The 26,825-nt window shown below is 56.5% G+C and overlaps 12 protein-coding genes across 12 annotated transcripts; 3 read left to right on the top strand and 9 right to left on the bottom strand.

The window, feature by feature from the left end:
- Positions 1-1,143: 1,143 nt before the first annotated feature.
- Positions 1,144-2,096, bottom strand: K452DRAFT_302555 (uncharacterized protein; the record flags this gene model as incomplete). The annotated part of the gene is made up of 2 exons (XM_033542606.1): positions 1,144-1,451; positions 1,517-2,096. 2 exons carry the CDS (start codon positions 2,094-2,096, stop codon positions 1,144-1,146), a joined length of 888 nt encoding a protein of 295 aa, XP_033392410.1.
- A 250-nt stretch (positions 2,097-2,346) lies between these two features.
- Positions 2,347-4,368, bottom strand: K452DRAFT_342750 (uncharacterized protein). The gene is made up of 2 exons (XM_033545397.1): positions 3,212-4,368; positions 2,347-3,158 (listed from the first exon to the last, which is right to left on the bottom strand). Exons 1-2 carry the CDS (start codon positions 4,116-4,118, stop codon positions 2,443-2,445), a joined length of 1,623 nt encoding a protein of 540 aa, XP_033392409.1. The 5' UTR covers positions 4,119-4,368; the 3' UTR covers positions 2,347-2,442.
- On the bottom strand, positions 4,314-6,626 carry K452DRAFT_292202 (uncharacterized protein). The gene is made up of 6 exons (XM_033541325.1): positions 6,135-6,626; positions 5,932-6,043; positions 5,740-5,866; positions 5,353-5,690; positions 4,640-5,274; positions 4,314-4,584 (listed from the first exon to the last, which is right to left on the bottom strand). The coding sequence occupies exons 1-6, from the start codon at positions 6,349-6,351 to the stop codon at positions 4,352-4,354; spliced, it is 1,662 nt and encodes a 553-aa protein (XP_033392408.1). The 5' UTR covers positions 6,352-6,626; the 3' UTR covers positions 4,314-4,351.
- Positions 6,627-7,123: 497 nt separating this feature from the next.
- K452DRAFT_279642 (uncharacterized protein) lies at positions 7,124-8,627 on the bottom strand. The gene is made up of 2 exons (XM_033539423.1): positions 7,588-8,627; positions 7,124-7,506 (listed from the first exon to the last, which is right to left on the bottom strand). The coding sequence occupies exons 1-2, from the start codon at positions 8,345-8,347 to the stop codon at positions 7,337-7,339; spliced, it is 930 nt and encodes a 309-aa protein (XP_033392407.1). The 5' UTR covers positions 8,348-8,627; the 3' UTR covers positions 7,124-7,336.
- A 655-nt stretch (positions 8,628-9,282) lies between these two features.
- K452DRAFT_237094 (uncharacterized protein) lies at positions 9,283-9,848 on the top strand (the record flags this gene model as incomplete). The annotated part of the gene is made up of 2 exons (XM_033537560.1): positions 9,283-9,464; positions 9,521-9,848. Coding segments are annotated over 2 exons (510 nt in total), but the record flags the coding sequence as incomplete, so codon positions are not given.
- A 372-nt stretch (positions 9,849-10,220) lies between these two features.
- K452DRAFT_302551 (uncharacterized protein) lies at positions 10,221-11,183 on the top strand (the record flags this gene model as incomplete). The annotated part of the gene is made up of 4 exons (XM_033542605.1): positions 10,221-10,275; positions 10,333-10,432; positions 10,675-11,094; positions 11,150-11,183. The coding sequence occupies 4 exons, from the start codon at positions 10,221-10,223 to the stop codon at positions 11,181-11,183; spliced, it is 609 nt and encodes a 202-aa protein (XP_033392405.1).
- Positions 11,184-11,682: 499 nt separating this feature from the next.
- K452DRAFT_322266 (glycoside hydrolase family 20 protein) lies at positions 11,683-14,594 on the top strand. Its single transcript, XM_033544485.1, has 2 exons — positions 11,683-12,070; positions 12,125-14,594. Exons 1-2 carry the CDS (start codon positions 11,755-11,757, stop codon positions 14,425-14,427), a joined length of 2,619 nt encoding a protein of 872 aa, XP_033392404.1. The 5' UTR covers positions 11,683-11,754; the 3' UTR covers positions 14,428-14,594.
- Positions 14,595-15,793: 1,199 nt separating this feature from the next.
- Positions 15,794-17,038, bottom strand: K452DRAFT_237059 (uncharacterized protein; the record flags this gene model as incomplete). Its single annotated transcript, XM_033537556.1, has 3 exons — positions 15,794-16,345; positions 16,423-16,544; positions 16,612-17,038. 3 exons carry the CDS (start codon positions 17,036-17,038, stop codon positions 15,794-15,796), a joined length of 1,101 nt encoding a protein of 366 aa, XP_033392403.1.
- A 2,446-nt stretch (positions 17,039-19,484) lies between these two features.
- On the bottom strand, positions 19,485-20,828 carry K452DRAFT_237092 (uncharacterized protein; the record flags this gene model as incomplete). Its single annotated transcript, XM_033537559.1, has 2 exons — positions 19,485-19,925; positions 20,007-20,828. The coding sequence occupies 2 exons, from the start codon at positions 20,826-20,828 to the stop codon at positions 19,485-19,487; spliced, it is 1,263 nt and encodes a 420-aa protein (XP_033392402.1).
- A 212-nt stretch (positions 20,829-21,040) lies between these two features.
- K452DRAFT_127266 (uncharacterized protein) lies at positions 21,041-22,438 on the bottom strand. The gene has a single exon (XM_033535249.1). It carries the CDS (start codon positions 22,124-22,126, stop codon positions 21,146-21,148), a length of 981 nt encoding a protein of 326 aa, XP_033392401.1. The 5' UTR covers positions 22,127-22,438; the 3' UTR covers positions 21,041-21,145.
- A 983-nt stretch (positions 22,439-23,421) lies between these two features.
- K452DRAFT_216004 (uncharacterized protein) lies at positions 23,422-24,107 on the bottom strand (the record flags this gene model as incomplete). The annotated part of the gene is made up of 2 exons (XM_033536247.1): positions 23,422-23,648; positions 23,708-24,107. Coding segments are annotated over 2 exons (627 nt in total), but the record flags the coding sequence as incomplete, so codon positions are not given.
- Positions 24,108-25,441: 1,334 nt separating this feature from the next.
- K452DRAFT_312965 (uncharacterized protein) lies at positions 25,442-26,644 on the bottom strand (the record flags this gene model as incomplete). Its single annotated transcript, XM_033543607.1, has 2 exons — positions 25,442-26,103; positions 26,158-26,644. 2 exons carry the CDS (start codon positions 26,642-26,644, stop codon positions 25,442-25,444), a joined length of 1,149 nt encoding a protein of 382 aa, XP_033392399.1.
- Between the last annotated feature and the right edge of the window lie 181 nt (positions 26,645-26,825).

Raw genomic sequence — 26,825 nt, 5'->3', positions numbered from 1 at the left:
GATCCTGTGCCACGTGCGTCCATGACCCTAGCCAACTTGCACTTCAGCTAAGGCTAAAGTAAGCCGAATACGAATCGTGGCTAGTCATCTGCGTATATTTGTACCGGCGATTGGATCGAGGAAAGTTCATGAGAAAATTTTCAGCTCCAATGACAAAATCAGCGGAGCTGAGTAACTATTAGCGCTCTTGGGCTGCTTAACACACTCACAACGATTCGATTGGATCGTCGAATCATTGTCGAAAACACGAAAAGTGAGTTGGGGCAATATCACTCCAAGATTCTGAGTATCTTTGTGCCTTTTCGCCATGACGCAGGCCTATTATTGCGAAAGCCTGTTGCCCTTTAACTGCACCGATACATATACTCTCGCATAATCAATGCGACCTTTAATCACCCAAGAATCGTTTTGCTACAGGGTGGCGCAAATGGTATCGTGGAGACGTAGACACTGAACAACCAAACCTCCGTAAACTCTTCGACACCGAAACAAGTCTGTAATTAGGAATGGACTGACTCCGCTCAATCCAGCCAAAATCAGATATTTCGCATACCCATGACTACATTCTGCTACTGATGAAAACCTTTTTGTTACATAGTGAAAGAGACCGGTCTTTAGGGACGTAAGTCCTGATATCCAAACGCCGCATTGTCTTTCTCTGGAGATGCTCGTCTCATCCAGCGCCATCCCGCCTCTCTCTTTGTACCCACGTATCTTATTGAACAGCGTGTACGTGACGGCTGCGTTGTACTCATGCTACTTTTCCCGCGATCCGAACAAACTACTTTCGCATGTCACGGCGTTAATGTCTTCACTTGTCGACGAATGACCTCGTAGTACGATATGCTTGGAAGACTTTAATCGACAATTTGATGTGCAGAACTTCATGTTTTGCAAACTCCGCTTCACGACAAGTTTGTGTTCGCCCTAAACAGTGAACAAAGAGACATTGTCATTGAGCTGCGAGGACCACAAGTGAAGCCCCTCCGTATTTCTAGCCCAAAAACCCCATCCAAGCCAGTCTAACCAAGTCTCACAATCCGGTGTCGCCTCTCCAACTCTAGCTTGACCCTCTCAGCAGACCCGGACAGAACAAGCTCCTCAAGGCTCTTCCTTTCAGCAGGTCCAGACAGAACAAGTGCCCTAAGAATCGTCTGTGTCAGGAAGCGGCGCGCTGCGCCTCCCGACCGCACCATCCCAACCGCCCCTCCACTCCTGCGCCACAACCCAGTCCTGGCAAAGAAGCTCGCAGTCAAGCGCCCGCAGGGCCTCCAAAGTCGAGCCGTACCGAGGGATGTGATCCATGCCCATGACCGAAGTGAGGGCGACGTAGCGGACAGTCGAGAACACGACGGCGAAGCAGCGCCAGCCAGCGTTAGTGGGGTCGTCAACGATGCAGACCTGGAGGTAAGGGAAGTAGGCGCGCAGGGCCGGGTGGCGGGAAACCTTGACTGTGGGCCCGAGAGTAGAAATCAGCGTGCACTTTGAGGGTGTTGCGTTGCCCGACCTTGCCTACCGTAGATGGAGTTCAGGACCGCGATGCGCGGGTCCGAGTCGGGGTACGTGGTGCGCACGAACGGGGCCTTTCCGACGGCTTCGTGGTACAGAGGGTTAGCCTTCTCGCGGATCCAGCGGTCCAGCTCCGTGAGTCTGGTCTCCGGACCGTTGCCGTAGCCCCAGACTGTCTCGAGGTCGACAGTGATGGGCTCCCATGGACCGTCCAGGCCGCCCATGTAGCTCTTGGTTATCATGAGGAAGCAGTCGTACATTTCTTGAATGACGTCGAGAACAGGAGTGCCGACGGGGCGCGGAGTGCGCGAGAGGGTGTGGCGCATGCCGCCGTAGTCGATGATCATGGCGACAATGAAGTGCGGCTGGTTGTCAATCGTGATGTTGAGATCGATGACGTGAACGACGTCGACGAGGCCGGGCGGGAAGATACGGGTTTGAACGATATCTACGACGCAGTTGACACTTGGGGTTTCAACATTTTTGAACGGTGCGGACATACCTTCGATGGCGTGGCCAAGGGCCAGCTCTTCATCCTCGGACTGAATGGCATCATAGCCGGCGTCGTCAATCTGGTTTTGCTCCATGGTGGCAATGTGTTCGTGGAAAGGTGTTGCAGGAGAGTGAGGAGCGCTAGTTGTCACGAAACGAGGCAGAGGTGGTTGGAGTTTTCGGGAGGATGGGGCGAAGTGGGCTTTTATGAGCTTCGACGACACTAGCGCTAGCCTGGTCATTTTGATGTGAAAAAGCTTGGGTTAATTGTGGTAGGGGAATGAAAGTGCCAAGCAATCACGTTGTGGAAGTGAATAGAATTTGAAAAGTACTTCTAAAGTAAGCCTTCAGTCTTTCCGTACCAATCCTCAATGCTACTCTTGATACCGGTTACCTCCAAAATCAAAGGCATGGGGCATCTGCTGCATACTGGGATCAGGGTTAGGGGCCGAGTTGTAAACTTTCCCAGTCCAAAGCATACAGCATTTGCTTCATCCTGGGATCAGGGTTAATCGCCAAGCTGGCCTTCAAGTCCTTTACCCTCTTGGCCCAAGCATTGAATCCCTCCAAAGCTTTTTCCACCGGTCTTTCTGTATCGATATGATACATGTGTCCCGGCTTAAGCTTCAAAGCCATTTCCACAATCATAGACATTGACTTCATCAAGTCTTCTTTGCCTGCCTTATATTGCATCTCCGGAAGTCTCAGTAGAGCCGAAAACTTAGTGTTGTTCTGCTGCACCCAAGCCGTTATGACTCGGTACCAGGGGACCAAAAGAGAATAGTGCACCGTAAGTAACTCAGACATCACCTCGATAGGGTTAGCTGAAGACATGTGGGCGAATATACTCGTACTGGCCCTGATGACGCTGCCGACGCAGTTGGAACATTGTCCATTCGGAGAGTCAAGAGAGTACATGGACAAGGTAGTCGCGCGGAGGGCTACATATTCGGCCCATGGGAGGACAGGAGAATCGTACCAGCCATACGACGCGCTGTGAAAGTCGAGGCAATACTTTTCGCCGTCTTTCAGGAGAACGTGTATGACTTTGTATTCTCCCAAGTAGAGTCTCTCTTGGCTACGGTCGTGGACAGGAACAACTCGAATGCTGGGGTTTTTGACTTGAACAATGCATTCAGTGATGTGTGTGTAGAGTCCTATGGTCAGGTCAGTAGCGCCATCAGTCCACCTCGAGAGGTAGAAAGCTTACCGGAGAGAGCCTGCCGAACCATTTTCTCCATGAATGCGACCGAGTCACCGATCGTCATACTGCAAAGGATCGTACGCCTCAGTTCCGGATCGCTGACCAAGTGTTCCGGTAAGGGGAAGAATGGTTGTCCACCATTCCTCTGGAAAGCTTCGTTCGTGGTTTCCATATGGACGTAGACGAGGCCATCTTTCACTTCCACCTTGTCCACGGGATACTCGAAGGTACACTCACGGTACGCGTACCAAGCCTCACAAAGGAACTTGACCGCGCGGTAGAACGTCTTGCGGATCTGAAGCTTCTTGCACTCAGACTTGTGAACAGGCCAATGAGCCGTCTGGCACTTGCTGTCGCAGTAGTAGGTGTTGTGGGCGCGGGGAGTGTTCTTGCAGCCGCTACAAGTCTGGCGAGCTTGCTTGCCGCAGAAGTGGCACTTGTGGGAAGACGTGTCCTTGTGAGAGGGTGTGTTCGAGTGAGTGTTCGTGCCAGAGGGCGGATTCTTGTCGGTGAGCTTGCCTTTGCCGGTGAGCTTGCCGGAGGGCTTGTCGGAGGGCTTGTCGGAGGGCTTATCCATGTGGAAGGATATGTCCTTGTCGGTAAGCTTACCCTTACCGGTGAGCTTGCCGGAGGGCTTGTCGGAGGGCTTATCGGAGGGTTTGTCCGTGTGGGAGGATATATTCTTGTCGGTAAGCTTGCCGGAGGGCTTGTCGGAGGGCTTGTCGGAGGGCTTGTCGGAGGGTTTGTCCATGTCGGGGAATGTGTCCTTGTGAGGACGAGTGTCCTCACCACCGTCAAACTGCATGGAGGGTTGACCGGGCGCAGAGGCGGGTTCCGCGGACTGGCGCTTGACGTTCAAGGCCCCCAGCGTCTCGCAGAGCGCGTCCTTGTCGCGTTCTTTGGGCGGCGCCATGTTTGCGGGCTTGACGTACGTGAGCTGGAGCAAACCGGGGCGGAGGAAGGAAGGAAGGAAGTTGAAGAAGGCGGAGGGACTTAAGTAGGTAGAGAAGGTCGGAGAGCGGTCTAGCCGAAGGACAAGCGCAGGTAGGTGACCGTCAGGGCAAACAGTGTGAAAGAAAAGTTCATTCACCTTCACTCACACCAACCTTAATAGGGCTCTAGAACCGTCTATTTCTATCCGTCCGCTCAACCGACCACTACGTTCTTCACTCGCTGCCAGACTGAGCGCTCCTTCCCTTCTTCCTCTGCGTCGTCAAGGTCCTCCCGGCGTCCGCTCCAGATGTCCATCTCCGCCAGCCGGACGAACTTTGTTTTGTTTCTGAATTTGTACACGATAACAAAGATAAGAAAGACAGGGATCAAAATGTAGTTAATCACAAAGTCGGATGCACTGAAGGGGTTCAGGAACGCCGTGTACCCTGTTCAACATGTCAGCTTCAACAACACCACCACATGAAGAGATGAAACGCATACCCTGGAAGAAGATGAGAAAGACATTGGCAGCAAGACACACATACGTCCCCCACGGATACCACAGTGCCTTAAACGGCAAATCATCAGCACTCTGGCCTTGCACCTTCAACGCCTTCCGGAACCGAATATGCACGATCTCAATAACGGCCCACACGATAAAAGTCGCGACGCCAGACAGGGTGATCAGGGCCGAGTAGAGCGTCCCCGCGCTATTCGACTGCGAGAGAAACGCGATACAGGCGGCCAGATTCGTGAACAAGAGCGCCGCCCACGGGACGCCACGGTTGTCGGCACGGCCCAAGAAGCGGGGCGCCATGCCCTTGCGCGCCATGTGCGTGATGGTGCGAGACGCGACGTAGAGCGACGAATTCCCGGCCGAGATGACGGAGATGACGATGAGCGCGTTGATGAGGTGGGCGGCGGGGGCGATGTGCGCGTCAGCGAGGGCGATGGTCAGCGGCGAGGCGGCCGTCTTGGATCCCTTGCCTAGCAGGCGCGTGTCGGTGGAGGGGATCAGGATGCCGATGAAGAACATCATGCCGATGTAGAAAATGAGGATGCGCCAGAAGACTTGGTTGATTGCGCGGGGGACGGCGCGGCGGGGATTCGAGGATTCTCCGGCTGTTATCCCTACCCTGATGGGGGTCAGCAGAGGTAGGGATGAAAGGATTTGGATGCTTGCGAAGAAGGATAGCTTGAGGGTATTCACTTACATCTCGGTGCCCGCAAACAGAGTACCGGCAACAACAAACGTTCTCGCAACACCATTGATAGAATCCGCAAAAGCCCCCGGATCACGCCAATACTTGAACCCAATCTTCTGCGGACCAAGACCACCAGACGTAATGGCAATAGCAAGGATAAAGAACACCGAGAGGGCAACGACCTTGATCAAAGACAGCCAGAACTCGACCTCGCCATAAGCCAGCACGCCCAGCATGCTCAGCGAGACGAAGACGACCCAGAAGATCAGGATCCAGGCCCATTGCGGGACCGAGTCCGTCCAGTACATGATGACCAAGGAGATTGAGTTGTACTCATTGGCCAGGACCTAGCTCCGGGGTTAGCCCTGGTCCAAAGAGAGAGAGAACACCACCTACCGTGACCCAAAGGTACCAATACGCCCAGCCCAGACCAAACGCCAGACTCTCATCCACGAACCTTGCTGCATAATCGACAAACGAGCCCGAGACGGGAATGACGGTCGCCAGCTCGCCCAAAGACTGCCTATCAGCCTGTCAGCTTCCATCGTCCAACGCGCCACCCAAAGCCCGTATCAAGGGAGAACAAACATGACAAAAAACACAATAATCCCCACCAGCGAAAAACTGATCAACACGCCCGCCGGGCCAGCAAGATGCAGCGCATTGCCGGACCCGACAAGAAGGCCAGGGCCGATAATGCCTGTATCGGTACACGGTACCGCGTCAATCGGCAACTCGTACACATCGCATCCCGCGCCAGGGCAGCAGGGCAGCAGATAGAGCACACGCACCTCCAATCGCAATCATCTGCAGATGCCTGGACTTCAGCCGCCGGTGCAGCGGGCGCCACTCGCCATCCGTCGCCTCGCTCCTCGCACTCCCCGCGTCCCTAGCAGCAACACCAACAACTTTGCCCGCGTCCGCGTCCAGGTCCATGTCGATGTCTGCGTCGGCGTCCTCGTCGTTGCCTCGTCGAAGGGGCATGTACGCGCCTCCAGCCGCCGACATGCTGGGCGCGACTTTTTGTGCGCCAGCGCAGGCCCAGCCCGTCTGCTGCGTCGGGTTGCGGTACGCGCTTGTGCGGCGCTGCAGCGCGTGATTGGGGGTCGCAATAAGGGCGCGCGATAACGCAATCGCGTGAGTGCTGCTACCGGAAGCGTGCTCGACTAGGTAGAGGTCGGGAGCGGTGCTGCGTTACTGTAGGTAGCTAGCTGGCTGGCTGGGCGGGGCCGCGCGCGGTGTCCACTGTTTTTTTATTATTTTGACGGGGGTGGGGCGGGGCGGGGCGGGGCGGCCTGCGGAGGGGGGGGTGGGGTTGTTGCTTCTGGGGTGGGTGGACATGCTGGGCTGGAGGGAGGAGATGGGGATGGTGATGGCTATGGGGGTTTTGGTGTGGTTGAGGTTGCGAGTGTGTTGAATGTGTTTATGATGGCGATTATCGATGATATCGATAGGCCGTGTGGCCGTATCGCTGGTCGTGGGCTGCGTGATACGTACCCGGAGACCTACTACCCGTATAGTATGCTTTATGAAATGAGGCTACTTATCTCTTTATAAGTGCCTTTATGCCCTTCGAAGTCTTTGTTTTCGTATCCTTATAGAATACTTTAGTACTACTATATACTTTTACTTTTATATCTTTTTAGATGCTGATATAGGTAGTATCTTTTTCTTCTACGAAGTTATATAGTGCCTACTAACTGCAGTATATTAATCTATTATAACTGCCTAAGAAGTACTCTATAGGTATCGTAGGTTTTAATTAAAATATAGTTAAGGAGTGGGTAGATTATCGGGGCCTTTCAAAGACTGCTTGTCTCTACGTGAACTTCCTTACACTATCCAACGAGAACATTGGACAGCGTTCAGCAAGCTACCATTTCGACGTAAGCAGGCCTCTTTATTCTTGGTGATGTGATGGGAAAGAGGTATAGGTATAATCGCCACAAGCAGACACAATCCAGTCAAATACCAAAGCAAGCACACAGCATCACTATACCGCTCTCCTCGCCTTGTCCGCGCGCCTCCAAGCCCTACGAAACCTTCGCCCAATATTATAAGGCGGACTCATCAGGGGCTGCACCAACTCGGCCGGCACACCCTCCCTCGGCACTTCGACGCGCCTCGCACAATTCCAGTCGAAGTCGTAGCGACAGAACGAGCCTACACGAGAAAGATGCGTTAGCGAAGGATGTTATTGGCTGTCCACGTGTGTAGAAAGGAACCGGCGTTTTGCTAACTCACACTTCATGAAGCAACAACCACCATTCTTCTCGATAATCGTGCGGCACGCAGGGCACCTGCGCGCGCTCAACCTAGCAAGCGAGTGCAGCGTTGCGCGCGTGTCGTGCTCAGCGCGCTCCTGGTCCAGGTCGTCATTGTACTGCTTGCAGGTCTTGCCATGATGGTAAGGAATCTTGTGTTCGCAGCAAGACTCTATCCCGCAAGCATGGCATTTCATGAGGTTCTTGTCTCTGCAGTCCGGGACATGGTACTGGGCGGAATTGCAGCCTTCAGACGGACACCAGTGGACCTCGTCTAAGGTAGAGAGGCAGCTTCGCAGCAGGAGCTCGTCATACCGGGCGAAGGACTCGGCGGGGAGGAAGCTCTGGACGACTTGGTAGGGCCATTCTGCGCCGCACTCTGGGTTGGGGCATTTGGCGCTGTAGGGCAGCTTGGAGTTGTTGAAGCTGTACTCGAAGACGCGCGCGATGCAGGGACGGCAGATGGGCATGAATCCGATTGCTGAGACACAGGCTGTACATTTGTGGGGGAGGTCGTTTTCGGCTGGGAAGTTGTCGAATGGCAGTGATTCCCCGCATATATGGCAGTCTATGTGGGTGTCATATATGAGATTAATTTCGTCGTTGCGCGGGATGAGAGGAAGTTCATCGTTGTTGATGGAGGGAAAAGAGATCTGTTCTATGTCGTGGTCCCTAATTTTGTGCCTGGTTTTCCGTTTGAACAAGCGGGAGATGAAGCTGAGGCGGGAGCGGAAACGCATGATGAAGAGACGCAAGAACGTGAGGAGATTGAGAGTGACAGACGGAGTACATTTTGTACGGAATGTTTATCTTTCGGATAACCTGATCAATTTGTTTGAAGCCAATGGTCTGCACTGCTGGATTGGGGAAGCCATGACCGAATCAATATCGCAGACCCAAGATTGAGCAATGGAATCACGGGAGAGGTGAGCGAGCCGTCACAGGAATTGAGGACGACATTGTAGGGAAAGAGAGATGCAACGATAAGTACTGAATAACGATGGCAATAGTTGATGATTGCTGATGATGATGATGATGGACAAGAGACGCAGGAACGCGGCGCTACGGCAAGTCTCGGCTAGAGCTGCTGCTTACAAAACAGAAAAGTGCATGATGGAAGCGCGCAAGCTCACGACGCACAGCTGTAGTCATTGCACCCGCGCGCCCTCATCCTTCACCCTTTCCTTGTGTTGTGAGCGTCTCTACCCCCTGTCGCCATGTTTCGTGCCGCCTCCCGCGCCGCCGCGCCCCGCAGCCTCCTCCCCCGAGCTCCCAGCGCCCGCCGCTTCCTCAGCACCGCGCCCCCGACGCAGAAGTCGCGCAGCTGGAAGAGCTCCGCCGCCCGCTGGGCTGTTGCCATCGGCGCCATCTACTACTACAGCTCGAGCTCCTTCACCGACGATGCCGCATGTGAGAGCATCCTAGCTCCGACGGACGTGACTCGCCGCGACAGCTGGCTGACGCAATTGGCATCGCAGATCCAGTGATACCGGGCGCAGACGACAAGGTCGAGCGTCTCCCCACCATTGAGTCCATTATCGCGAAGAAGCGGGCGCGCGCCGCGCAGGCCTCGCCCTCGGCCTCGGTGCCGCCCACCCAGGGCACCATCGAAGAGGAAGCTGCCGCCGGACTGGACGAGGCCGGCGCGGCCCCAGCTCCAGGCTCCCCCGAGGCCCTCGAGGAAGAGGCCGGCCAGCAAGGCGCCTTCAACCCGGAGACTGGCGAGATCAATTGGGATTGCCCGTGCCTGGGCGGCATGGCCCACGGCCCTTGCGGCGACGAGTTCAAGGCTGCCTTCAGCTGCTTTGTCTTCTCGAAGGAGGAGCCGAAGGGCATGGATTGCATTGACAAGTTCAAGTATGGGGAAATCTCGTTTGTGGCGAATGCGATGGACGGCTAACACGAGTTCGCAGGGGCATGCAAGACTGCTTCAGGCAATACCCGGACATCTACGGAGAGGAGATTGCCGACGACGGTGCCGACGACAACGACAACGATGTGGACTCGTCAGTAGGCCAGGACTTGGCTGCTACCCCCGCCGTGACGCCCTCTGGCGGCCACGAGCGCGCCGAAAAGGTCGCGGACCACAAGCCTCACCACCCTCCTTCTCCGGAGCACGAGGTCAAGGGCCGGACGGAGCGCGCGAAGAATGCGTCGCAGCAGGTCAAGGACACGCACGCGGCGCTGGAGCAGGCCGAGGCCGAGGCAGTTGTTCCCAAGGAGTGGCACGAGAACAAGTAAATGGGTGGGGAGCACAAAAAGGTGTGTTTATTGGGGGGAGGGAGATGGCATAGCATTTTGGCGCAGATAGAGGCATCTCCACTGTGGAAAATGGATACTGTAGTAATAAAAGGATCTATGTATAGATGCTGATGTCGTCGGGCCCACACGGACGCGGCTGGACTCAGTCGACGCCGTGGCTAGCGGCATATGACGTCAATCGCGCTTCGCCGAAGCCTTTCAACCTGAATCCTTGCGCCTGCCCGCGTGCGCCTTAAACCCTCGCCCGCGCCGCTACACAAAACAACCTCTCGACATCTCTCTGCTTTGCTCTTTGCTCACATCAACTTCCCTCCCACCAACAACTACTCCATCACCCACTTCACCGCAACCATGTCTTACGCCGACATTGCCGCCAAGGGCCCTCAGCAGTCCGCTGAAGAAGTAAGTCTAACGCCACGCCACGTCTCTGCCGCGCAATGCTAACCTCGGCTCCAGGCGTAAGTCTCTTCCATCCTCCGTGATATGCTTGTCATCGGCGGTGGTGTTGAGTATGCCGTCGTGGATATTGCCATGTGCATCGCTGTCGCGCGTCTGAGGAAGCGGTCGGTTGCCTTCATATCCCACGAGGAGATACACTCTGGTCGATGAAATGCTTCGGTCGCCTCCTCTGCGCGTTGGCATTGCCAGCTCTGGTAGCCAGCGAGGACGAGCCAGTCTCCGGCAGTCCGCGACACGCCATACCACACGTCCCCGCGTCATCTCGCGAAACATACCCTTGTCACACTCGTGACAGCCAATCCCCCACTCAATTGCACATCATTGCAGTTCTAACAACACGTTTTAGTCGCGCCCCTCCTGTCGCCGAGGTCAACCGCACCGACGACTCCGTGCATTCGCTGGTCGACGTCGACTCGCCGCACGTAGCGTCGGTGCCGTCGGACTTCGAGTCGCAAGACGTGCAGACGTCGACGCAAGCGGACCGGCTCGAGATTGAGGAGCAGGCGCGCCTGCACCAGGCCGAGGCGCGGGCCAAGGAGGAAAAGGAAAAGGCCAAGGCCAAGGCCCGTCGCGCCGGCCACAAGATCCACGCCAACGCCTCCAACCCCGTCGTCCTGGGCAACGCCATCACGGTCGGTGTGCTGGGCGCGGCGCTGGGCTTCGGCGCGTACAGGAAGTACACGGCGGGCCAGCTGAGCTGGAAGCTTGCTGGTGCGTGGGCGGGCGCGCTGGGCCTGTTTGGCGTTGCGGACTACTATGTCTCTCAGTAAGTTTTGGATGTCGGATATGTGGTTGGGTTCAGCTCCTGACGTTCCATTTAGATACTTCTTCCAGAAGTACCCTCCCAAGAACTAGACGGACGGCTCGTGAGGAGCGCAGGCGCTTGTTGCGGCCTTTCTCTCTTCTCTTCTCTCTTGACCAGCTTTCTTTTTCGGCTCACGACTCAATCACACCACACCTTTTGGGCGCTGCACTCTGGGCGGTAGTCTAGCGTTATGATAATGTATACCACGGGGAATTTCAATACCACTCCTGTTTCTTCCTGCATTGTGTGCATGCGATTGAGTGACAGGGTGACGTGCAAACGTGCCGACAGGCATTGGCTGATAGTGTGTATACGCTCTAAGTCCCTTTTACTAACATCTAGGAATTAGACTTACAGCTAGACAAAGACTACTCTATAGGGACTAACTATATTCTTCCCTGTCTCACTAGACAGTGAATTTCGGTTGATGATAACGGACGTCAGATCTCTATCCAATCGTCGCACAGTTGATACGGTGGCAGGCGAGAGCATTCCGCCCGACACCTCGACGCGACCATCATCACCTCTTCCATCGACCCCGCAATCCAGCTGCGTCATACATCACCACCACCCCAGCCTATAGCACGAAAAGCAACGTCGGCTGCGCGTCTGCCGCCATGCATGCGCCCTCAAGAACGTGTAGCTACGGCGCTCGTCACGCCGCTTGCGGCGGAATGCTCGCGTGTGGTCGCGCGGGACCCTGGATGCGCTTCCCGGGACCACGCTGCCATTGGAAAGGCGCTTTTCCGCAATCGAGTGTATGTCTGGACGCGTTGCGGGATCGTGCGAAATGGTAGCGGACTAGGTGCCACCGAGCGGGGTCCTTTATATACCTGCTCTGGTGCGTCGTTTGCGTTTCTGGACGAGGCATCTCTCTGTTGTGGCATGGCAGTCATGTGGCTCTCGTGCGCATGTTTGTGTGTTTTGTTTGCGGCCGGTAAGTCTTTGTCTCGCTGAAATGTCGCGTTGGAGCGCTCGCTGATGGAACAAGGCTCTGCCCGGCTGGTGACCGTGCCGTCGACACCGTTCAGGGAGACATATGGGAGCTTGTCGCTTTCGAGCCTCCGCAGTATTACGGTCGACTCTCACTATGCCAACGCTACCAATAAAGAGGGAGAGACACTCATTCCGCCTACCTTGCACCAGTTCGCGCGGACGTTTGCCGATGACCTAGGCTCGTCTTGCGGTGTGAATCTCTCGATTGTTCAGTCATCGAAGCCAGCAAATGGGTCCATATTCCTCACGCTAGATCACGAGACCGAGTTCCTCGATGCGGCCGGCCGGCCCACGTCCGAGGGGTACTCCATCTCAATCAGCACGAACGGCGTCGTGGTCGCGGGCGCCAGTCCGCTGGGCGCGTGGTGGGGAACGCGGACGCTCATCCAAGCAGCCGTGCTCCAGAACAACACGCTCGCGGCGGGGACAGCCATCGACGCGCCCGGCTGGGGCACGCGCGGCATCATGCTCGACGCCGGGCGGCACTACTACCCGCCCGGGTTCCTGGTCGAGATGTGTTCGTACCTCAGCTTCTTCAAGCAGAACACGTTTCACGTGCACCTGAGCGACAACACGGGCAGCGTGCACCTGGACGACTACGGCTACGAGATGGGCCTGTATGCGGCGCTGCGACTGGACTCGGACGCGCCGGCCGTGGCGGGCCTGAACAGGCGGCGCAACGAGTCGTACACGCGCGCCGTCTTCGACGACGTCCAGACGCAGTGCGCTCGGCGCGGCGTCACTGTCGTGCCTGAGATCGAGGCCCCAGGGCACGCGCTCGTCATCTCGCAGTGGAAGCCCGAGCTGGCGCTCGCGTCCGACTACAGCATGCTCAATATCAGCCACCCGGAGACGGTGCCGACGGTGAAGGCGATCTGGAAGACGTTTCTGCCGTGGTTCCACTGCAAGACCGTCCACATTGGCGCCGACGAGTACGACGACGAGCTCGTCGCGCAGTACAACGACTTCGTGAACGAACTGAGCGCTTTCATTGCCAGCGAATCGGGCAAGCACACGCGCATATGGGGCACCTTTCCCCCGTCGGCCAAGTACACCAACAACGTGCACCGCAACATCTCGATCCAGCACTGGGCGTTTACGGAAGACAACCCGTACCACGAGTACATCGCACGTAACTACAGCGTCCTCAACTCCGACGACGCCTTCTACATCGTGGCCAAATACAGCCGCAGCTACCCGCAAACGCTGAACAAGACGCGCATCTTCCACGGCGACCCCAGCGGTGGCGCATTCGCGCCGCACATCTTCGACACCAAGAACGCAAGCAACAACGCCCCGCGCGCCCACCCCGCCCTCCTCGGCCACGTCGCCCCGCTCTGGAACGACTTCGGACCCAACGCCACCGTCTACTCGGAAGCGTACTACGCGTGGCGCGACCTGCTGCCCGCGCTCGCAGACAAGCAGTGGGGCGGCGACGTCGCGGAAGCAGAGTACGACGGCGCGTTCGCGCGGCTGCACGCGGCTGTTCCCGCGCAGAATCTCGACCGCGCGGTCACGAGCCGGGGAAGGACGATTCTGCGCTACGACTTTGGCGGCAGTGATAGCGACGGCGTGGCCGAGGCTGCGGACGGCGGCGGTAGTGTGGTCGCTGTCGCGGACACGTCGGGCAATGGCTATGATGGCGTGGTGCATGGCTGCGCGGTGAGCGGCGGCGCTGTGCGCTTCGATGGGTCCTGCAATGTCGCGACGCCGCTGCGCAGCAAAGGGCGCGGGTACCGGCTGGCGGTCTCGGTGCGCGTGGACTCTGTGCCCGCAGAGGACTCAGCCGCAGTGCCCGGTAGTAGTGGCGGCGGCGCGCTCCTCAGCGGCGCGGACTCGGCGCTGCTGCTGCAGCCGCGGGCGCGGAACGGGGTCGGCGTGGCGCCCGTGCTCGTGGCGAGCGGGTTCGGCGTTGGGGTCGAGTATGCGCTGCCTGTGGGGGAGTGGGTGGATTTGGCCGTGGTGGGGGAGGCGGGGAGGACGTTTTTGGATGTTAGGGAGGGTGGGAAGGAAGAGGGGAGGGTGGAAAAGGAAGTGGGGGAAGAGGGGAGGGTGGGCGTGGAAGAAGAGGTGTGGGCGGGCGAAGAGGAAGATGGGAATGTGGGCGTGGAGGAAGAAAAAGGTGAGTGGAAGAGGTACGAGTTCAGAGTCAGCATGGGGATAATGGGGCAAGAGATTGTGGAGGGGCCGGTGGCGATTGAGGCGCCTGTGGGGAGGATAGGGGGGGAGGGGTTCGTGGGCGCTGTGAGGGGGGCGGTGCTTCTGGAGGGAGAGGGGGGTGAGGATGGGGGATATTGAGGTGGTGCGTGTGTGTGTGTGGAGAGAGTGAGGCGTAGGCATCAGAGCGACATGAGCTCCACACTTACCTCTCCACGCTCCAATCAAAGCCAAACATCAAGCCCAACTCTAAGTCCATGCCACAAGTTTTACACATTGCACACAGTTAGTTTTGTTTTCCCGCAAGCCAACGCATGTCTCGTTCTCTTGGAAACTCAAAAAAACCTCCTCCAGCCCACACCGGCCCGGGCCGGCCTGGAATAGGATAGACTAACAACCGCAGCAGATGTCTGCATCCTCGTCCTCGCTCGAGGGGGGGCTGGCTTAAAGGACTCTAGGTACTACACGCCTCCTACATAGTAGTAGCGGTTACCGCCTCCTCCTCCTCGCCTTCCTGCTGCTCGCGCACGAGCGTGCGGTAGTTAGTATATACACGGCTAAAGCCTACCTACCTAGTATACATGTAAAACTCGACCGTACAGCCAGAACCCAAGCACACCGCAAGCCTACTCGCATTCATCACTGCCTCGCTACAAGGCACACAGTAGGCAGTGCCAGGACAGCGTAGCAAGGCTTCTAAGCTGCAGTTGATTGTATCCAGGAGTCAGACGTACGGGTAGAGACGAAGTATTTCGTAGGGACTAATTGTATTCGTCACGGTCTTTCTAGGCGGTAGGTCGTATATGATAGTAACCATAGAGTGTGTAAACTCTTAACGCATTTACGTGTTTCGAAGAACGAGACACGCAGCTAGAGGAAAAGCAATCTACAGAGCCTAGATATATATATTACCATCTAGCCAGATAGTAGGCGGTACAAGGTATCGACACAATCGCCAACACGCTCAGGCATCCTCGCACGTGTTTAGAATTCGGATACGCAGCTAGAGAAAAAGCACGTCGTACGGACTACGCGCATCCGTTCCTATCTTACTAGCCGGCGTATCCAGCTTACGCGTGTACGTAAGCGGTAAGTCCCAGCGTTGCGAGGCGTATAATATATAGAGCGTAGTATAGATATATATACTATCTATATACGCGAGAAAGGATAGGTAGTTATATAGTTATATAAACTATATATATTCGCGTGGTCTAGTTTAGACAGCTGTATATATGCAAGAAAGGTCGCTGGGAATTGGGTAGGTGTGTAGATTTATTTAGGTCTACGACTAAACTCTCTCTAGCCTACTAACTAGCTGACTGACCCTCCGCGAAAAAGGACCGTGTGTGCTGTATGTGCAAAGTAGGTAGGAAACCCCCTTATATACTCAACCCCCCCCCCCCCCCCCCCCCCCCCCCCTCACCCCCCCCCCCCCCCCCCCCCTCCCTTCCCTCACTTTAAACCCACTCCCTCCCTCCCTCGCCACCATCACCACAACGCCCCCAATCTAAGCGCCCCCATTACTCGCGATAATGAGGCTCCCGCCGCGAATATAGCCGGGCGCATCACTGGTGCCCAGCTCGCCCTGGACAGCACTGCTCTTCAGCAGGGCCTTGAGGGCCTTGGGCGTATACCCGGGGTTGCCACCCAGATAATACGCCAACAAGCCCGCGACATGGGGCGTCGCCATGCTCGTGCCGGAGAGAGACGCATACGCGCTGCTGCCCGTGTTGTACGCGGAGACGACGTCCTCGCCCGGCGCGTACACGTCGACGCAGGCGCCGCTGTTGGAGAAGTAGGCGACGGAGTCGTCGATGTTGCTGGCGCCGACCGTGTTGACGTCGCTGTTGGAGCCGCCGAGCGCAGCGGGGGAGGTGTCGCATGCGTCGGCCGCGTCGTTGCCTGCCGCTACGGCGGCGTGCACGCCTGCGGCTACGAGGTTCTTGAGTGCGGATTCGACGGCCGTGCTCCGCCCGTTGAAGCCCAGGGACAAGGAGGCCACCGAGGGGCCGCCTGTGCGCGAGTGCTGCTGCGCGACGTAGTCGAAGCCGGCGATGAGCTGGGCGGGAGAGGGGGGGTTAGTGGGGGTGTTTTTTGGGGGGGGTGGGGTTTGGGTGATGGGGGGAGAGAGCTTACGCCAGTGGAGGTGCCAGAGCCCGAGTTGTCGAGCACCTTGACGCCGACGAGGGTGGCTTTGGAGGCGATGCCGACGGTGGAGCCGCCGATGGTGCCGGCGCAGTGCGTGCCGTGGCCGTTGCCTGTGTGCGTCGTTGTAGTTAGCAAGACCGTTCAGTGAAGAGGAGGAGCAAAGGGAACACCACGCACCATCCGTCTTCTGGTTGCTGTAGTAGGTGTAGCCGATGGACGCGCGGCCGCCAAACTCCTGGTGGCTGGCATAGACGCCCGTGTCGATGATGTAGACGGTGACGCCGCTGCCGAGCGCCGCGTCCGAGTAGGTGTACGTGTAGGAGCGGGCGGTGACGCTCTTGCTGCCGCGCGAAATGGTCGGGTCCTGCGAGATGCGCTGCAGGCCCCAGGGCGCGGAGCCGCGCGTGGCCTCGAGCTTGATGGGGATGACCTCGCCGACGGCGGCGACGGCGTCCATGGCGTTCAGCGTCGTGATCTCGTCGACGGTGATGGCGCCCGAGAAGCCCTTGAAGTGGCTGTTGTTGTACGTGGCCGTGATGGCGTCGTGGTCGACGTGCAGGCCCAGCTGCGCCAGCGTGCTCGCCACGTCTGCGTCCGGGCTCATCACCACGTCGTACTCTTTGGTGTCGCGGCGGCGGTTGTCGGGCGTCGTGGGCGCTGCCAGCGCCAGCGCTGCACTGAGCAGCTGCGCGAGTGCCGTGTACTTCATGGTGTTGGTGGAGAGTGCTGGGACCGGTCGATGCGAGTGTGCTGCTGGTGCTGCTGCTCTGCTGGGCGGGTCTGTTTGTTGTACGGCGGCTGTCTTCCTGCTTTATATACCTTCCATCCCGTATCCCAGACGGCGAGCTCGTGGCAACCATTTCCCCAAGTCGCCGTCCACATCACCACCATTACCACCACTCTCCACCGTCCGACATGCCGGCCGACCAGGCAAGACATGCATAAAGTATTGGCTTGGCAAGTCGCCATCGGTATCGTCAAGTTTCCCCAAGGCAGATAGTGTAGGGACGGTGGTTTGATAGAGGCAGGTCGGCAGGGCCAAGGCAGGCCAAGCTTCTGCACTCGACCCAGGCCGAGCGGCAGACTGCGAGAGCCGCTCGCCGCCGTCCGCCGTGCTGCGAGGGCCAAGACAAGCCCCGCCTGCAGGTACGGAGGCTGTCAAGTGCCAGTTGCCTCATCCGGGCACGCGCCCTCGGCGACTTGTGACTTCATCTCGGCGGCCTCTGACACCATTCCCGCGCCGCCAATACCGGGTGTTCCAAGCTCTTTCAGACAGGCGAATCTCCACTCACGAAATGGGAGGAGGCGAGGCGTGGTGGACGAGCAAAATCAAAAACAGGCGAAGTGGTGGAAAGTTGGTGGCAGGGGAAACAGGGGCCCAGAAAGCCGATGCCGGTTCTCGCCGCCGCTCGTCGTCGTCGCCGCAACAGCGCATCGCAACAACGCAACGCAACGCAACGCGAGCGATTGTTTCTCCTCCATCAGGAAGGCCGCAAACCCGTCGTACGAAGAAGCAGCGCCAACCATGCCGAACTCTCAAGGTGGGCAGCAGCCAGCACGAGAGCTCGCTGCACGGCGATAAGGCCGCCGTGCATCTGCATCCAACCACCACGACGACCCTGCATCATCCAACACCAATGCACCTCGGCCTCATCCAGGCAGGTGCGTGAGCGCGCGGGAGAGAGAGAGAGAGAGAGAGAGAGATAGAGAGAGAGAGAGAGAGAGAGAGAGAGAGAGAGAGAGAGAGAGAGTGTGTGTGTGTGTGTGTGTGTGCGTGCGTGCAAGTGTGTGAATAGCAAACGCATACAAGCACGACACACGTCCGCGCGCCAACCACGTACTGTACTGCACCACACCTCCAAACAAAGAAACAAAGATAGAGAAACACCACCACACCACCACGCACCGCTATCGCGTGCTCGCAGCTACCTATCGCACATCAACACGGCGGCTCGCGCCTCGCCTCTCTCGATCCCTCTGCACGCACACACACATACGTATGTACATGTGCCCCGAACGAGAAGGTCACGGGCTCGTCGGGCGGCGGCGACATGGCCGCATGGGGAAGGTGTGGAGGGGTAGGTAGGTACGCGGTAAGGTTTGTTTGAGTAGACTGTAGGTAGACTGTCCGTGGGCGAGTGACGCGCAGGATCGACGCCGGGGGGGGCAGATAACGACGACACGGCCTGACGGGCAGGTGGGCGATGGATGCTTGCACACACACACAGCTCGCGACGGAGAATTACATAGGTAGCGCCGGTGCGGAAATCCATGGGGACGCTGCTTGCTTGCAGCCAACACGAGCCTGCACCTGCCGCTTTGGTGGTTAACAGGCTGCGTATGCGTAAGCGTGCTCGCGTGAGGTGTTGACGCGACGGAGGGAGCAGATAGCGCGACGGGGCGAGAACGGTCGCGGAGGTTTTTCTTTGAGGGGGGGCTGGGTTGACTGACGTGCTGACTGGATGGATGGATGGGTGGGTGCGAGGTTGCGTGCTGCGTTGCAAAGGAAGGTCGATACGGTAGGTACTTCGTACTGTATGTAAGGCAGGGTTCCGTTGGGGGTGGGGGAGGGGCATAGCAGCAGCCACGCTACGCCGTACGCCTGCCTACCCACCCACCTACCCACCACACCCACCATCACCGCCTCGTAGGCCACACGGCCCAGCGCGCCAACGACAAACGTGTAGCAGCGTGTCCAAACTCTAGAAACAAGCGAGAGGGTCTTAGGGGGATGCGCCTCCGACTATTATTCCGTCTGTTTCTGTTTGTCTGTCGAGATAACAATATGTATAAGTAGGTAGGCCCTACAGATTGCTTAGATCTCCTCTAGCTATATATCTCGTTCTTCGAAATATTGCAACATGGCCGCAGAGTACCTATGCATGTGTGATGGTGTTCTGTGCTTTGGTTGCGTGGTTGCTGCTTCTGCTGCTGCTGCTTCTTCTTTCGTCTTCCTCGTGCGTGTGTGTGTGTGTGTGTGTGCCAGAAGAAGTTCCAACCGCCATAGGTAGGTAGGCAAGAAACAGCGAATGTATAATCCCACCTACAGCCTACAGCCGGGCCCCTTCCTTCCCCTTCCCCTCCCCACCTCCTCCCCCCTCTTGCCCCTTCACTCCTCCTCCTCCTCCTCCTCCGTCGTCGTCGTCGTCGTCGCTCGGCTCAACAAGCACAACCAGCTTCCCAAACTGCGTGCCAGCCTTCATGTCCTCGAACAGGGCGTCCACGGCCGCCAAGTCGCGCAGGCCGGGGCCGGCGCTTACGGCGCGCGAGACGATGGGGGCGAGAGAACCTCCTCCTACAGAACCTCCTTCTGCGGTGGAGTCTCCTGTGGAGTCTCCTCCGGCCGCCGCCACCGCAGCAACCATGGCGGCAAACTCGGCGCGCGAGCCCATGGTCGTGCCGAGGACGGAAATGTTGCGCAGCACGGCGCCCATGCTGTAGGTGATGGCGGGGCCGAGCGTCATGCCGTAGATGACGATTGCGCCGCCGGGCTGTTGGTGTTAGTGTCTGTAGAGATGAAAGAAATGGAGGAGAGGAAGGGAGATAAGGAGGGGGAAGAGAGAAGGGGGTACCTTGAGTAGCTTAACGCCCTTATCAACGACATCCCCGCCCGCGCCATCGATAACGACGTCAAACCTCTCGCCCTCCGGCAGCAGCGCAAGCAGTTTCCTCTCCCACGTCTCCTCTTTATACACGACCCCCCCACAAACCCCCAGATCCCTCCTCGCGCGCTCCAATTTCTCCTGCGTCCCACTCGTCACCCAGACCTCGGCCCCGGCGCCCTTCCCCCCCGCAAACAGCGCCGCCATCTGCGCGACGCCGCCACCAATCCCCGTCACCAGGACGCGCTTGCCCCGGCCCCCCTTGGACGGGACGTGCAGCCCCGCCTTCCTTACCACAGCTCTGTAAGCAGTCAGCCCCGCGAGCGGCAGCGCCGCGGCCTGCGCGTCGCTGAGATGCGGCGGGGCGGGCTCCACCATGCCCGCGTCGACGACCACCTCCTCGCTCAGCGTCCCGAGCGGGACACCACTTGTCCCACCCAGAATCGCGAACGCCTTGCCGCCGTCCTCGGGGGCGTGCGCGTCAGAAGCCCAGCCCACGCAGGGGCACAGCACGACGCGCTGTCCGAGCCAGTGTTGCGCGCTGGGGGCGGAGCCGGTCGCGGTCACGACGCCGCAGCCGTCGGCGAGGAGGGGGACGGCGAAGGCTGTCCCGGGGTAGAGGTGTTGACGGATGAAGAGGTCGCGGTGGTTGAGGGCGGCGGCGGAGATGCGGATGCGGAGTGAGTTGGGCTGTAGGGGTGTGCTGGTGGGGGGGAGGGCGACGTGGGTTAGGGCGTAGTAGACTTGTCCTGGCTTGCCGGCGGGGCCGGAGATGGCGATTGCGCGGGGCATGGTTGTTTGGTGGTGGTGGTGGTGGTTTCGTAGATGCGTAGGACGATTCCCCGCAAGCCCGCGCTTTTGTGGGTGGACCCTGTGTGGGGTGCCGAGGTCTGTCGGCATGCATGGGCCAACGTGGGGAACGAAGACTGTCAAAGCCGTATGTACATGGTCTTCTTGCTTTCAGTTCCTCCTCACTGCTCAGAACATATGCTAATTCACAATGCATCCCTACGGGCAAAGAAACGATCGCTTGCTCTTTTAAACATCCCACCCGCCATGCACGCAAAAAGTAACAATATACAAAGAGAAAAGAAGCTCAAACCCCGCCCTCACAGCTCCCCATCGCCCAGCAGCACAGCCTGTGCGCCATCCGCCCGCTTCACCGGCGCAAAAAACTCCTTGAAAATAGCCTCGAGCGCCTCGTCGTCCAGCTCCATGTGCGCGCCCGTCATGTTCCTAAACACCAGCCCGTCCTTCTCATCCAGCTGCTTCAAGCCCAGCCAGTCCTCCGTATAGACGGGCCGGTCGCGCAGCTGCGTCACCTCGCCCGTCGTGCCATTGACCTCGGCGAACCAGCCCGTCTCCTTGGGGATGACGGTCGTGTCCTCGTCGAAGACGTACATGGCGAACTTGTCCAAACTCGCCAAGTTCCTCTTGTACGTCTCGTTCTTGAGCTCGCGCTCATTGTTGATATCGGCGAGGAAATTCGACGCAGCGAGATAGTCATCGGAGCCCAGGCCGGTCGACTCGTTCAGCTCGCGGTAGTACTGGGCAGGGACGACGCGGCGCTGGACAAAGCCGGACCAAGCATTCGAGCGCAGCAAGCCCATGGCGCCGCGACAAAGCCAGTCGGTCGGCGCGCACGTCTGGAAGCGCGCAATGCCGTTGTGCTGGCTGCCGAGGGTGACGAGGGCGCGCACAGGCGGCACGTTGCAGCGCTCGACAAAGGCGCGCAGGAACTGGCCGCCCTGCGAGAAGCCCAGCGCGTTGATGGCCGGCGCGGCCGCGAGCACGGGCTGCGCGGCCAGCTGCGCGCACACGGCCGCCACCTGCTCCGTCACGTTGCCGAGGAAGGTGGCGGTGCGGTCGCTGCCCGCGTCGTTGTCCAGCCGGATGTTGTACACGAAGGTGCCGGGGTTGGCTTTTTCGGCTAGCTCGCCCACCGCTTGCAACCCTTCGCCGAGGTAGTTGTCGCCGAGGCCGTGCCAGATGACCAGGGGGAGCGGGGCGCTGCTGTCTGTGGTGGTGGTGGGGAGGGCGGCGGCGCTGCTGGAGAGCGCGAGGAGCGCGGGGAGGGCGGCCGTCCGCATTGTGTGTGTGGCGTGTGTGGTGGTGTGGAGGAGAGGTGGTGGCGGAGGTTGTTGTTTGGGGAGGTGAAGATGGATGACGACGCGGTGGTGGCCAGAGCTCCGAGCTTTGCCGATCGCCGCATCACGACCCGGAGGTGATTCTGCTGATTTATGGAGTCACTGTTGCCGTATGTAAATCATAGCTGTCTAAGCCTATCATGTCGATATAAACTCCGTCTCTTCGGCGTTTAAATAACAGTCATGCCTACACACTCCTGTATGTAGATGAGAACGCTCCCTGTAGATCACTGCTTATGTAGATGAAAAGCTTGCATTCGTAGCTAGTATCATCGCTTAAGAGGGTCTGTAGATTGTAGTGATGTCTCCGCCCCCGACCGCTGTAGCAATTTGAACCTGAGCTCTTTCCATACCGATGATTTTGTCGTTGGCCTTTTCTAATCTACCCTAAACCCCTTGACCTTTGTCCCCGGCTTTTCCAAATCGCTGTTTGGCTGAGAGATGTGCAGGTTATGTGACACAAGAAAGAATGGAGAGGCAATTCAGTGGAAATAAGTTTGAAGGAGTGTGAGCAGTTGGAAGCAAGTAGGGAAGTAAACAGTGAAAGCGAACTAGAAGAGTGAACAGAAAGTAGTGAATGGTAGGAAATAAGTATGGAATTGACAAAGGAAAGCGAGGAAAGGAACAAGATGGAAGACGGGTTGGCTCTGTGCTGTTGAGTTATGCAGTGCTTTTCTGTTGTCAAAAAGCCGGGGGTGTTAAAGGAGTGTTAATATGTTTGAGAGCTGCTTCTCGTTGTCGCAATTGAATCAGTACTGTCTCGTGCGTGTCTAAGCGACAGGTTACTTCCCAGTGCGCTATGATAGGCGTCAGTACATATTTCCGTTTTCCAAGAATCGCTTTTCAGCTCTCACCCGAGACCAATGCTCACTAGCTTCTCTCTGGAACCTGATTTCCTCGTCGTGGTTCTCCGGGTCTCCGACACGATATGGCAGACGATCGGGCACTCCAGTCATGCCCCGAGCCATAGTGTTAAGAAAATCATCGCGAGTCCGCTTCCAGTCCTCTTCCGGGAGCTTCAAGAGGTCGTCCCATGTGACAGTCTTACCTCCGCGGTTCTGGGATTCAAGCCACCTGCCTACGCCATCGTCCCAGATCTCGCAAAGCTCTTGGTGAAGTGCCAGTACTGCCATTGGGCCGTCCACTGTTTCGCCGTTGAGGTACGCCATGGCAACCCCATTCATGTATTCTTTGCAACCACCAAAGCTGCGTCTTTCTTTTACGCGACGCGCGCATTGGTCCATGTACTCTTGGTATGGGAAAGCATCATCGTGCCAGCCGTACTGCGCAGATGTCAAGCCGAGAATGTAGTCTTCGCCGTTCTTGACTTTGATCCGGAGAACGTGGTGGTCGTATTGGGTGGGATCGTGCAGTCCACTGGGTTTGATATGCCTGACGTTCCAAGTTTGGTTCTTGACCTCTAGGTCTAACTCAGCGAACGGGTTGGGGGCTTGAGAAACAAGTCCTGTGTCTGGTCAGCTTTTTCCACAAAATATTAATTCCGTCGCAGGATCTAATGCGTACCCGAAAGAACGGATTTGATGGTCTCGTGCATGTACGCCACAGCGTCCATGCACATGATATCACACAAAATGGCCTTCTTGACTTCCTCATTTTCAACCGAGCTATCCAGAAAACTAAACGTCATGCGTCCTCCCCTCTGCTTGCGAGCAAGTTGCATATCGCCCTCAGTGACGAGAATGTCATTTTTAACAATCTCGACTCTTTCAACCAGTACGTCGTACGAGATTCTGCGGTAGACAAGCCACGCATCCTTCAGCAACTGCGCAGCGCGATAGAACCGCTTGCGGACAATGAGGCTCCAGCAAGTCTTTTTGTGAACTTCCCAATGGGCTTCCTGGCAGTTCCTGCTGCAGTAGAAGGTTATCCGTGAGCCGGGAATGCCTCTGCATCCAGTACACTGCCCTCTCGCCGTTTGGTTGCCACAGGGACATGCTCCAAATGGTCGCGTGTCAATCCTGTTGCTGAATGAGACCGGTTGGGTGTTTGCTTGAGAAGGCTGGATCGGTCCGGCTTCCTGCACGCGGCGTGTGGTCGCGTTGAGGCCGCGTAGGAAACCGGGCAAGTTGTACATAGTTCTGGGTGTTGAAGTTGTTCCTGAGTGTAAGAGTTTGAAGCGGAATGGATGGACAATTTCCGGTTTCTAAGTTCTTGGTTAGCGGGTTTATATACCCAAGAAGTTGGGGAACAGCGTTGTCCTGTGGCTGACCAGTTTGCTTGCCTGCAGTTCTCATTACTAATTGGCAAGTACTTGCTTCTTCGCTTGTGATCTTAAAAGACAAACCAAATGGTACAATGGTGTTGGTTTTAACCAATCGCAATCGCAAGGGAGAGGTTTTCAGTGCGGAACACATGCGGAAATCTCGCCTATTATGCCAAACTACTCTATATACTTCTGTATTTATATCTTTTTAAAACCCTTTATACCTAGTATTTTTTTTACTTCTATACAGTTATATAGAGCCCTCTAGCCGTAGTGTAATAGTCTATTATAACTACTTACGGAGTACTCTGTAGGTATCGTGGATTTTATAGTTAAGGGGCGGGCAAATTATCCGGGGCCTATGCGAAGGCATTAAGATAGTGAGTCATGCAATTATCATGCAAACATCTCAGTGGCAGTCAGCTGGGACACTTCGCTTGGCGAAATCAATCTTGTTGGAAAATCATGGTATTGGAGTCCGCTATCTAGCAATTTGTATAGTCTCGGCTTCAGTGATCAATTTTGGTCATTTCCCTTTCAGCAGTTTTTCCTTGTCTTTTCCAGTCAAAGCCCGTTGTCAATTTGTGCCGTCCATAAGCCATTGATATCCCTGTTTCCTTTCTAACTCAGTCATTTCGTCAATTTGTTCCGCCGATGTGTTGTCAATCTGCCATGTGTCCCTTCTGGCCAAGGTTTGCTGTTTCAGTCTGGTCCAAGTCCTTTTGTGTCGCTATTAGTTTGATTGAGGTGCAATTTGTGTAAAGAAAAAGATGAGAAGAGTGATCCGAGTAAGAGCAAGTACTTTTGTTGTAGAAGCAAGCATAGGGAAATTGGTCATTTGACTCTGTGCTGTTGAGTTGTGTAAATGCCTTCCATGTTGCCAGAGGCCAGGAATGTTGAAGTGAGTGTCAATCTTTTTGTTATTTGGTCCAATGAAAGATTCAGAAAAGTCCTATGTAGAGACATCGATCGATCTTGATATTTTGAAAGGATGCCATCGCACTATCTCCGAGGTTCTGGTGCCTTGTTGTGTATCAGAAAAAGAATTTGAAGGCTAGAGCATCCTTCCTGGAATCTTCCAGGTTCCTCCTGAACGTGATGATATCTTTTTGGTACTTGGCATTTGCCTTCTCTGTCGTACCCACGCGATATGCATGTTGATGTTCATCGTCATCGAGCTCGGGCAATTTGGAGAGGTACTCCCATAGCTCATTTTCATCCCATTCGAAATAGTTACCCTGAGTCTTCAAGTACTTGTTCACCGTGAATGTAGGATCCTCTCTCAACATGGTCCTGTGAAAGCTCTTGAATGACTTCTCCAATCCTTCTTCGAGTTCATAGCGGAATGCTCTAAGTGGAGCCTGAGAGTTTTGCGGCTGACCTTTGAAGTAGGCTGCGACAGAAAGGTCTGTCAGAGCTTTGTTGCTGCCAAATGGATTTGTAGTGATTCTGTCAGGTTCCACACGCTCCTCGATGTATTCACTGAGTGGCATTGCCGCTTCGTACCAGCTATATTGAGCTCCCGTGAGGTCCAGAACGTAGTGTTCGCCGTTACTCCGTAGAACTGAAAGAAAGTGGTGCACATTGTCCGCAACATTACAAGAACCGTCTGACGCAATGTATCTGACTTCGCAGGCTTTGTTCTTCAACTTGACAGTTTTCTCGGTGACACTTGTCTCGATATCTGAGACGAGTCCTGTATTTGGTCAGATCTGGTTCTCATATCTCCTTGGACCGGTATGCTTCTCACCGTTAAGGAAGTACTTGATGGTCTTGTGCATGTACGCCAAGGCATCCCAGGACGTCAAGCTACACGAAATTGCCTCTGTGTCCCATCCAGACGGGATCTTGTTCCAAGGGAATCGGAACGCTACGTGCGCCCTGCTCTCGGAGACCGTTTCTCTCCTGTCTTTTGTGAAGACAAGTAGGTTGCCGTCTTTGACTTCTACCTTCGATATAGGAATTTCGTATGACGCCCGACGAAATGCATGCCATAATTCTTTTAGAAGATCTGCAGCTCGGTAGAACGCCTTCCGAACCTGAAGGCTCTCGCAGGTTCCCTTGTGTGATGTCCAATGAGCTTCCCGACAACTGCTGTCGCAGTAAAATGTGGAATGTGAGCGTGGAACGTCTTTGCAGTCGTTGCAGCAGTCCGTGGCTGGCTTTCCGCAGTGGGCGCATGATGAGGTAGTGTTAGCCTGTGAGGTAAGCTGCGGCTCGTCTTGTGGCGTGTCCATTCCGTGGACGTTGACGTTTCCGTCACTTGATATCGAGAAGAGGCTGATACCAACACCGAGGATTTTGTCAATGGAGGGTTGAGATCGGGCTTTGGCGTCAGTGTTGAAGAGCGGGAGGCGGTTGTGTGAGAGAAGGAGAGTGGAAGAGAGAGGCAGAGAGGGAGGCGGTCTTGAGTTTTAT

Source organism: Aplosporella prunicola (genome assembly GCF_010093885.1).
Source record: "Aplosporella prunicola CBS 121167 unplaced genomic scaffold K452scaffold_41, whole genome shotgun sequence".
Classification (NCBI taxonomy): Eukaryota; Fungi; Ascomycota; class Dothideomycetes; order Botryosphaeriales; family Aplosporellaceae; genus Aplosporella; species Aplosporella prunicola.
The sequence above is the reverse complement of the archived record's forward strand: the minus strand, read 5'-3'. Positions and strand labels throughout refer to the sequence as shown.

Excerpts from the sequence above, each read along its gene's own strand:
- K452DRAFT_342750 (XM_033545397.1), bottom strand. The coding sequence starts at position 4,118 with ATGGCGCCGCCCAAAGAACGCGACAAGGACGCGCTCTGCGAGACGCTG. Across the intron at positions 3,159-3,211 it reads GGTTCGGCAGGCTCTCTCCG|GACTCTACACACACATCACT; the intron begins GTAAGCTTTCTA and ends ACCTGACCATAG.
- K452DRAFT_322266 (XM_033544485.1), top strand. The coding sequence starts at position 11,755 with ATGCGCCCTCAAGAACGTGTAGCTACGGCGCTCGTCACGCCGCTTGCG. Across the intron at positions 12,071-12,124 it reads GTGTGTTTTGTTTGCGGCCG|GCTCTGCCCGGCTGGTGACC; the intron begins GTAAGTCTTTGT and ends TGATGGAACAAG.
- K452DRAFT_292202 (XM_033541325.1), bottom strand. The coding sequence starts at position 6,351 with ATGTCGGCGGCTGGAGGCGCGTACATGCCCCTTCGACGAGGCAACGAC. Across the intron at positions 6,044-6,134 it reads GCAGATGATTGCGATTGGAG|GCATTATCGGCCCTGGCCTT; the intron begins GTGCGTGTGCTC and ends GTACCGATACAG. Across the intron at positions 5,275-5,352 it reads CTGTTTGCGGGCACCGAGAT|GGTAGGGATAACAGCCGGAG; the intron begins GTAAGTGAATAC and ends GACCCCCATCAG.
- K452DRAFT_279642 (XM_033539423.1), bottom strand. The coding sequence starts at position 8,347 with ATGCGTTTCCGCTCCCGCCTCAGCTTCATCTCCCGCTTGTTCAAACGG. Across the intron at positions 7,507-7,587 it reads TGGTTGTTGCTTCATGAAGT|GCTCGTTCTGTCGCTACGAC; the intron begins GTGAGTTAGCAA and ends TTTCTCGTGTAG.
- K452DRAFT_127266 (XM_033535249.1), bottom strand. The coding sequence starts at position 22,126 with ATGCGGACGGCCGCCCTCCCCGCGCTCCTCGCGCTCTCCAGCAGCGCC.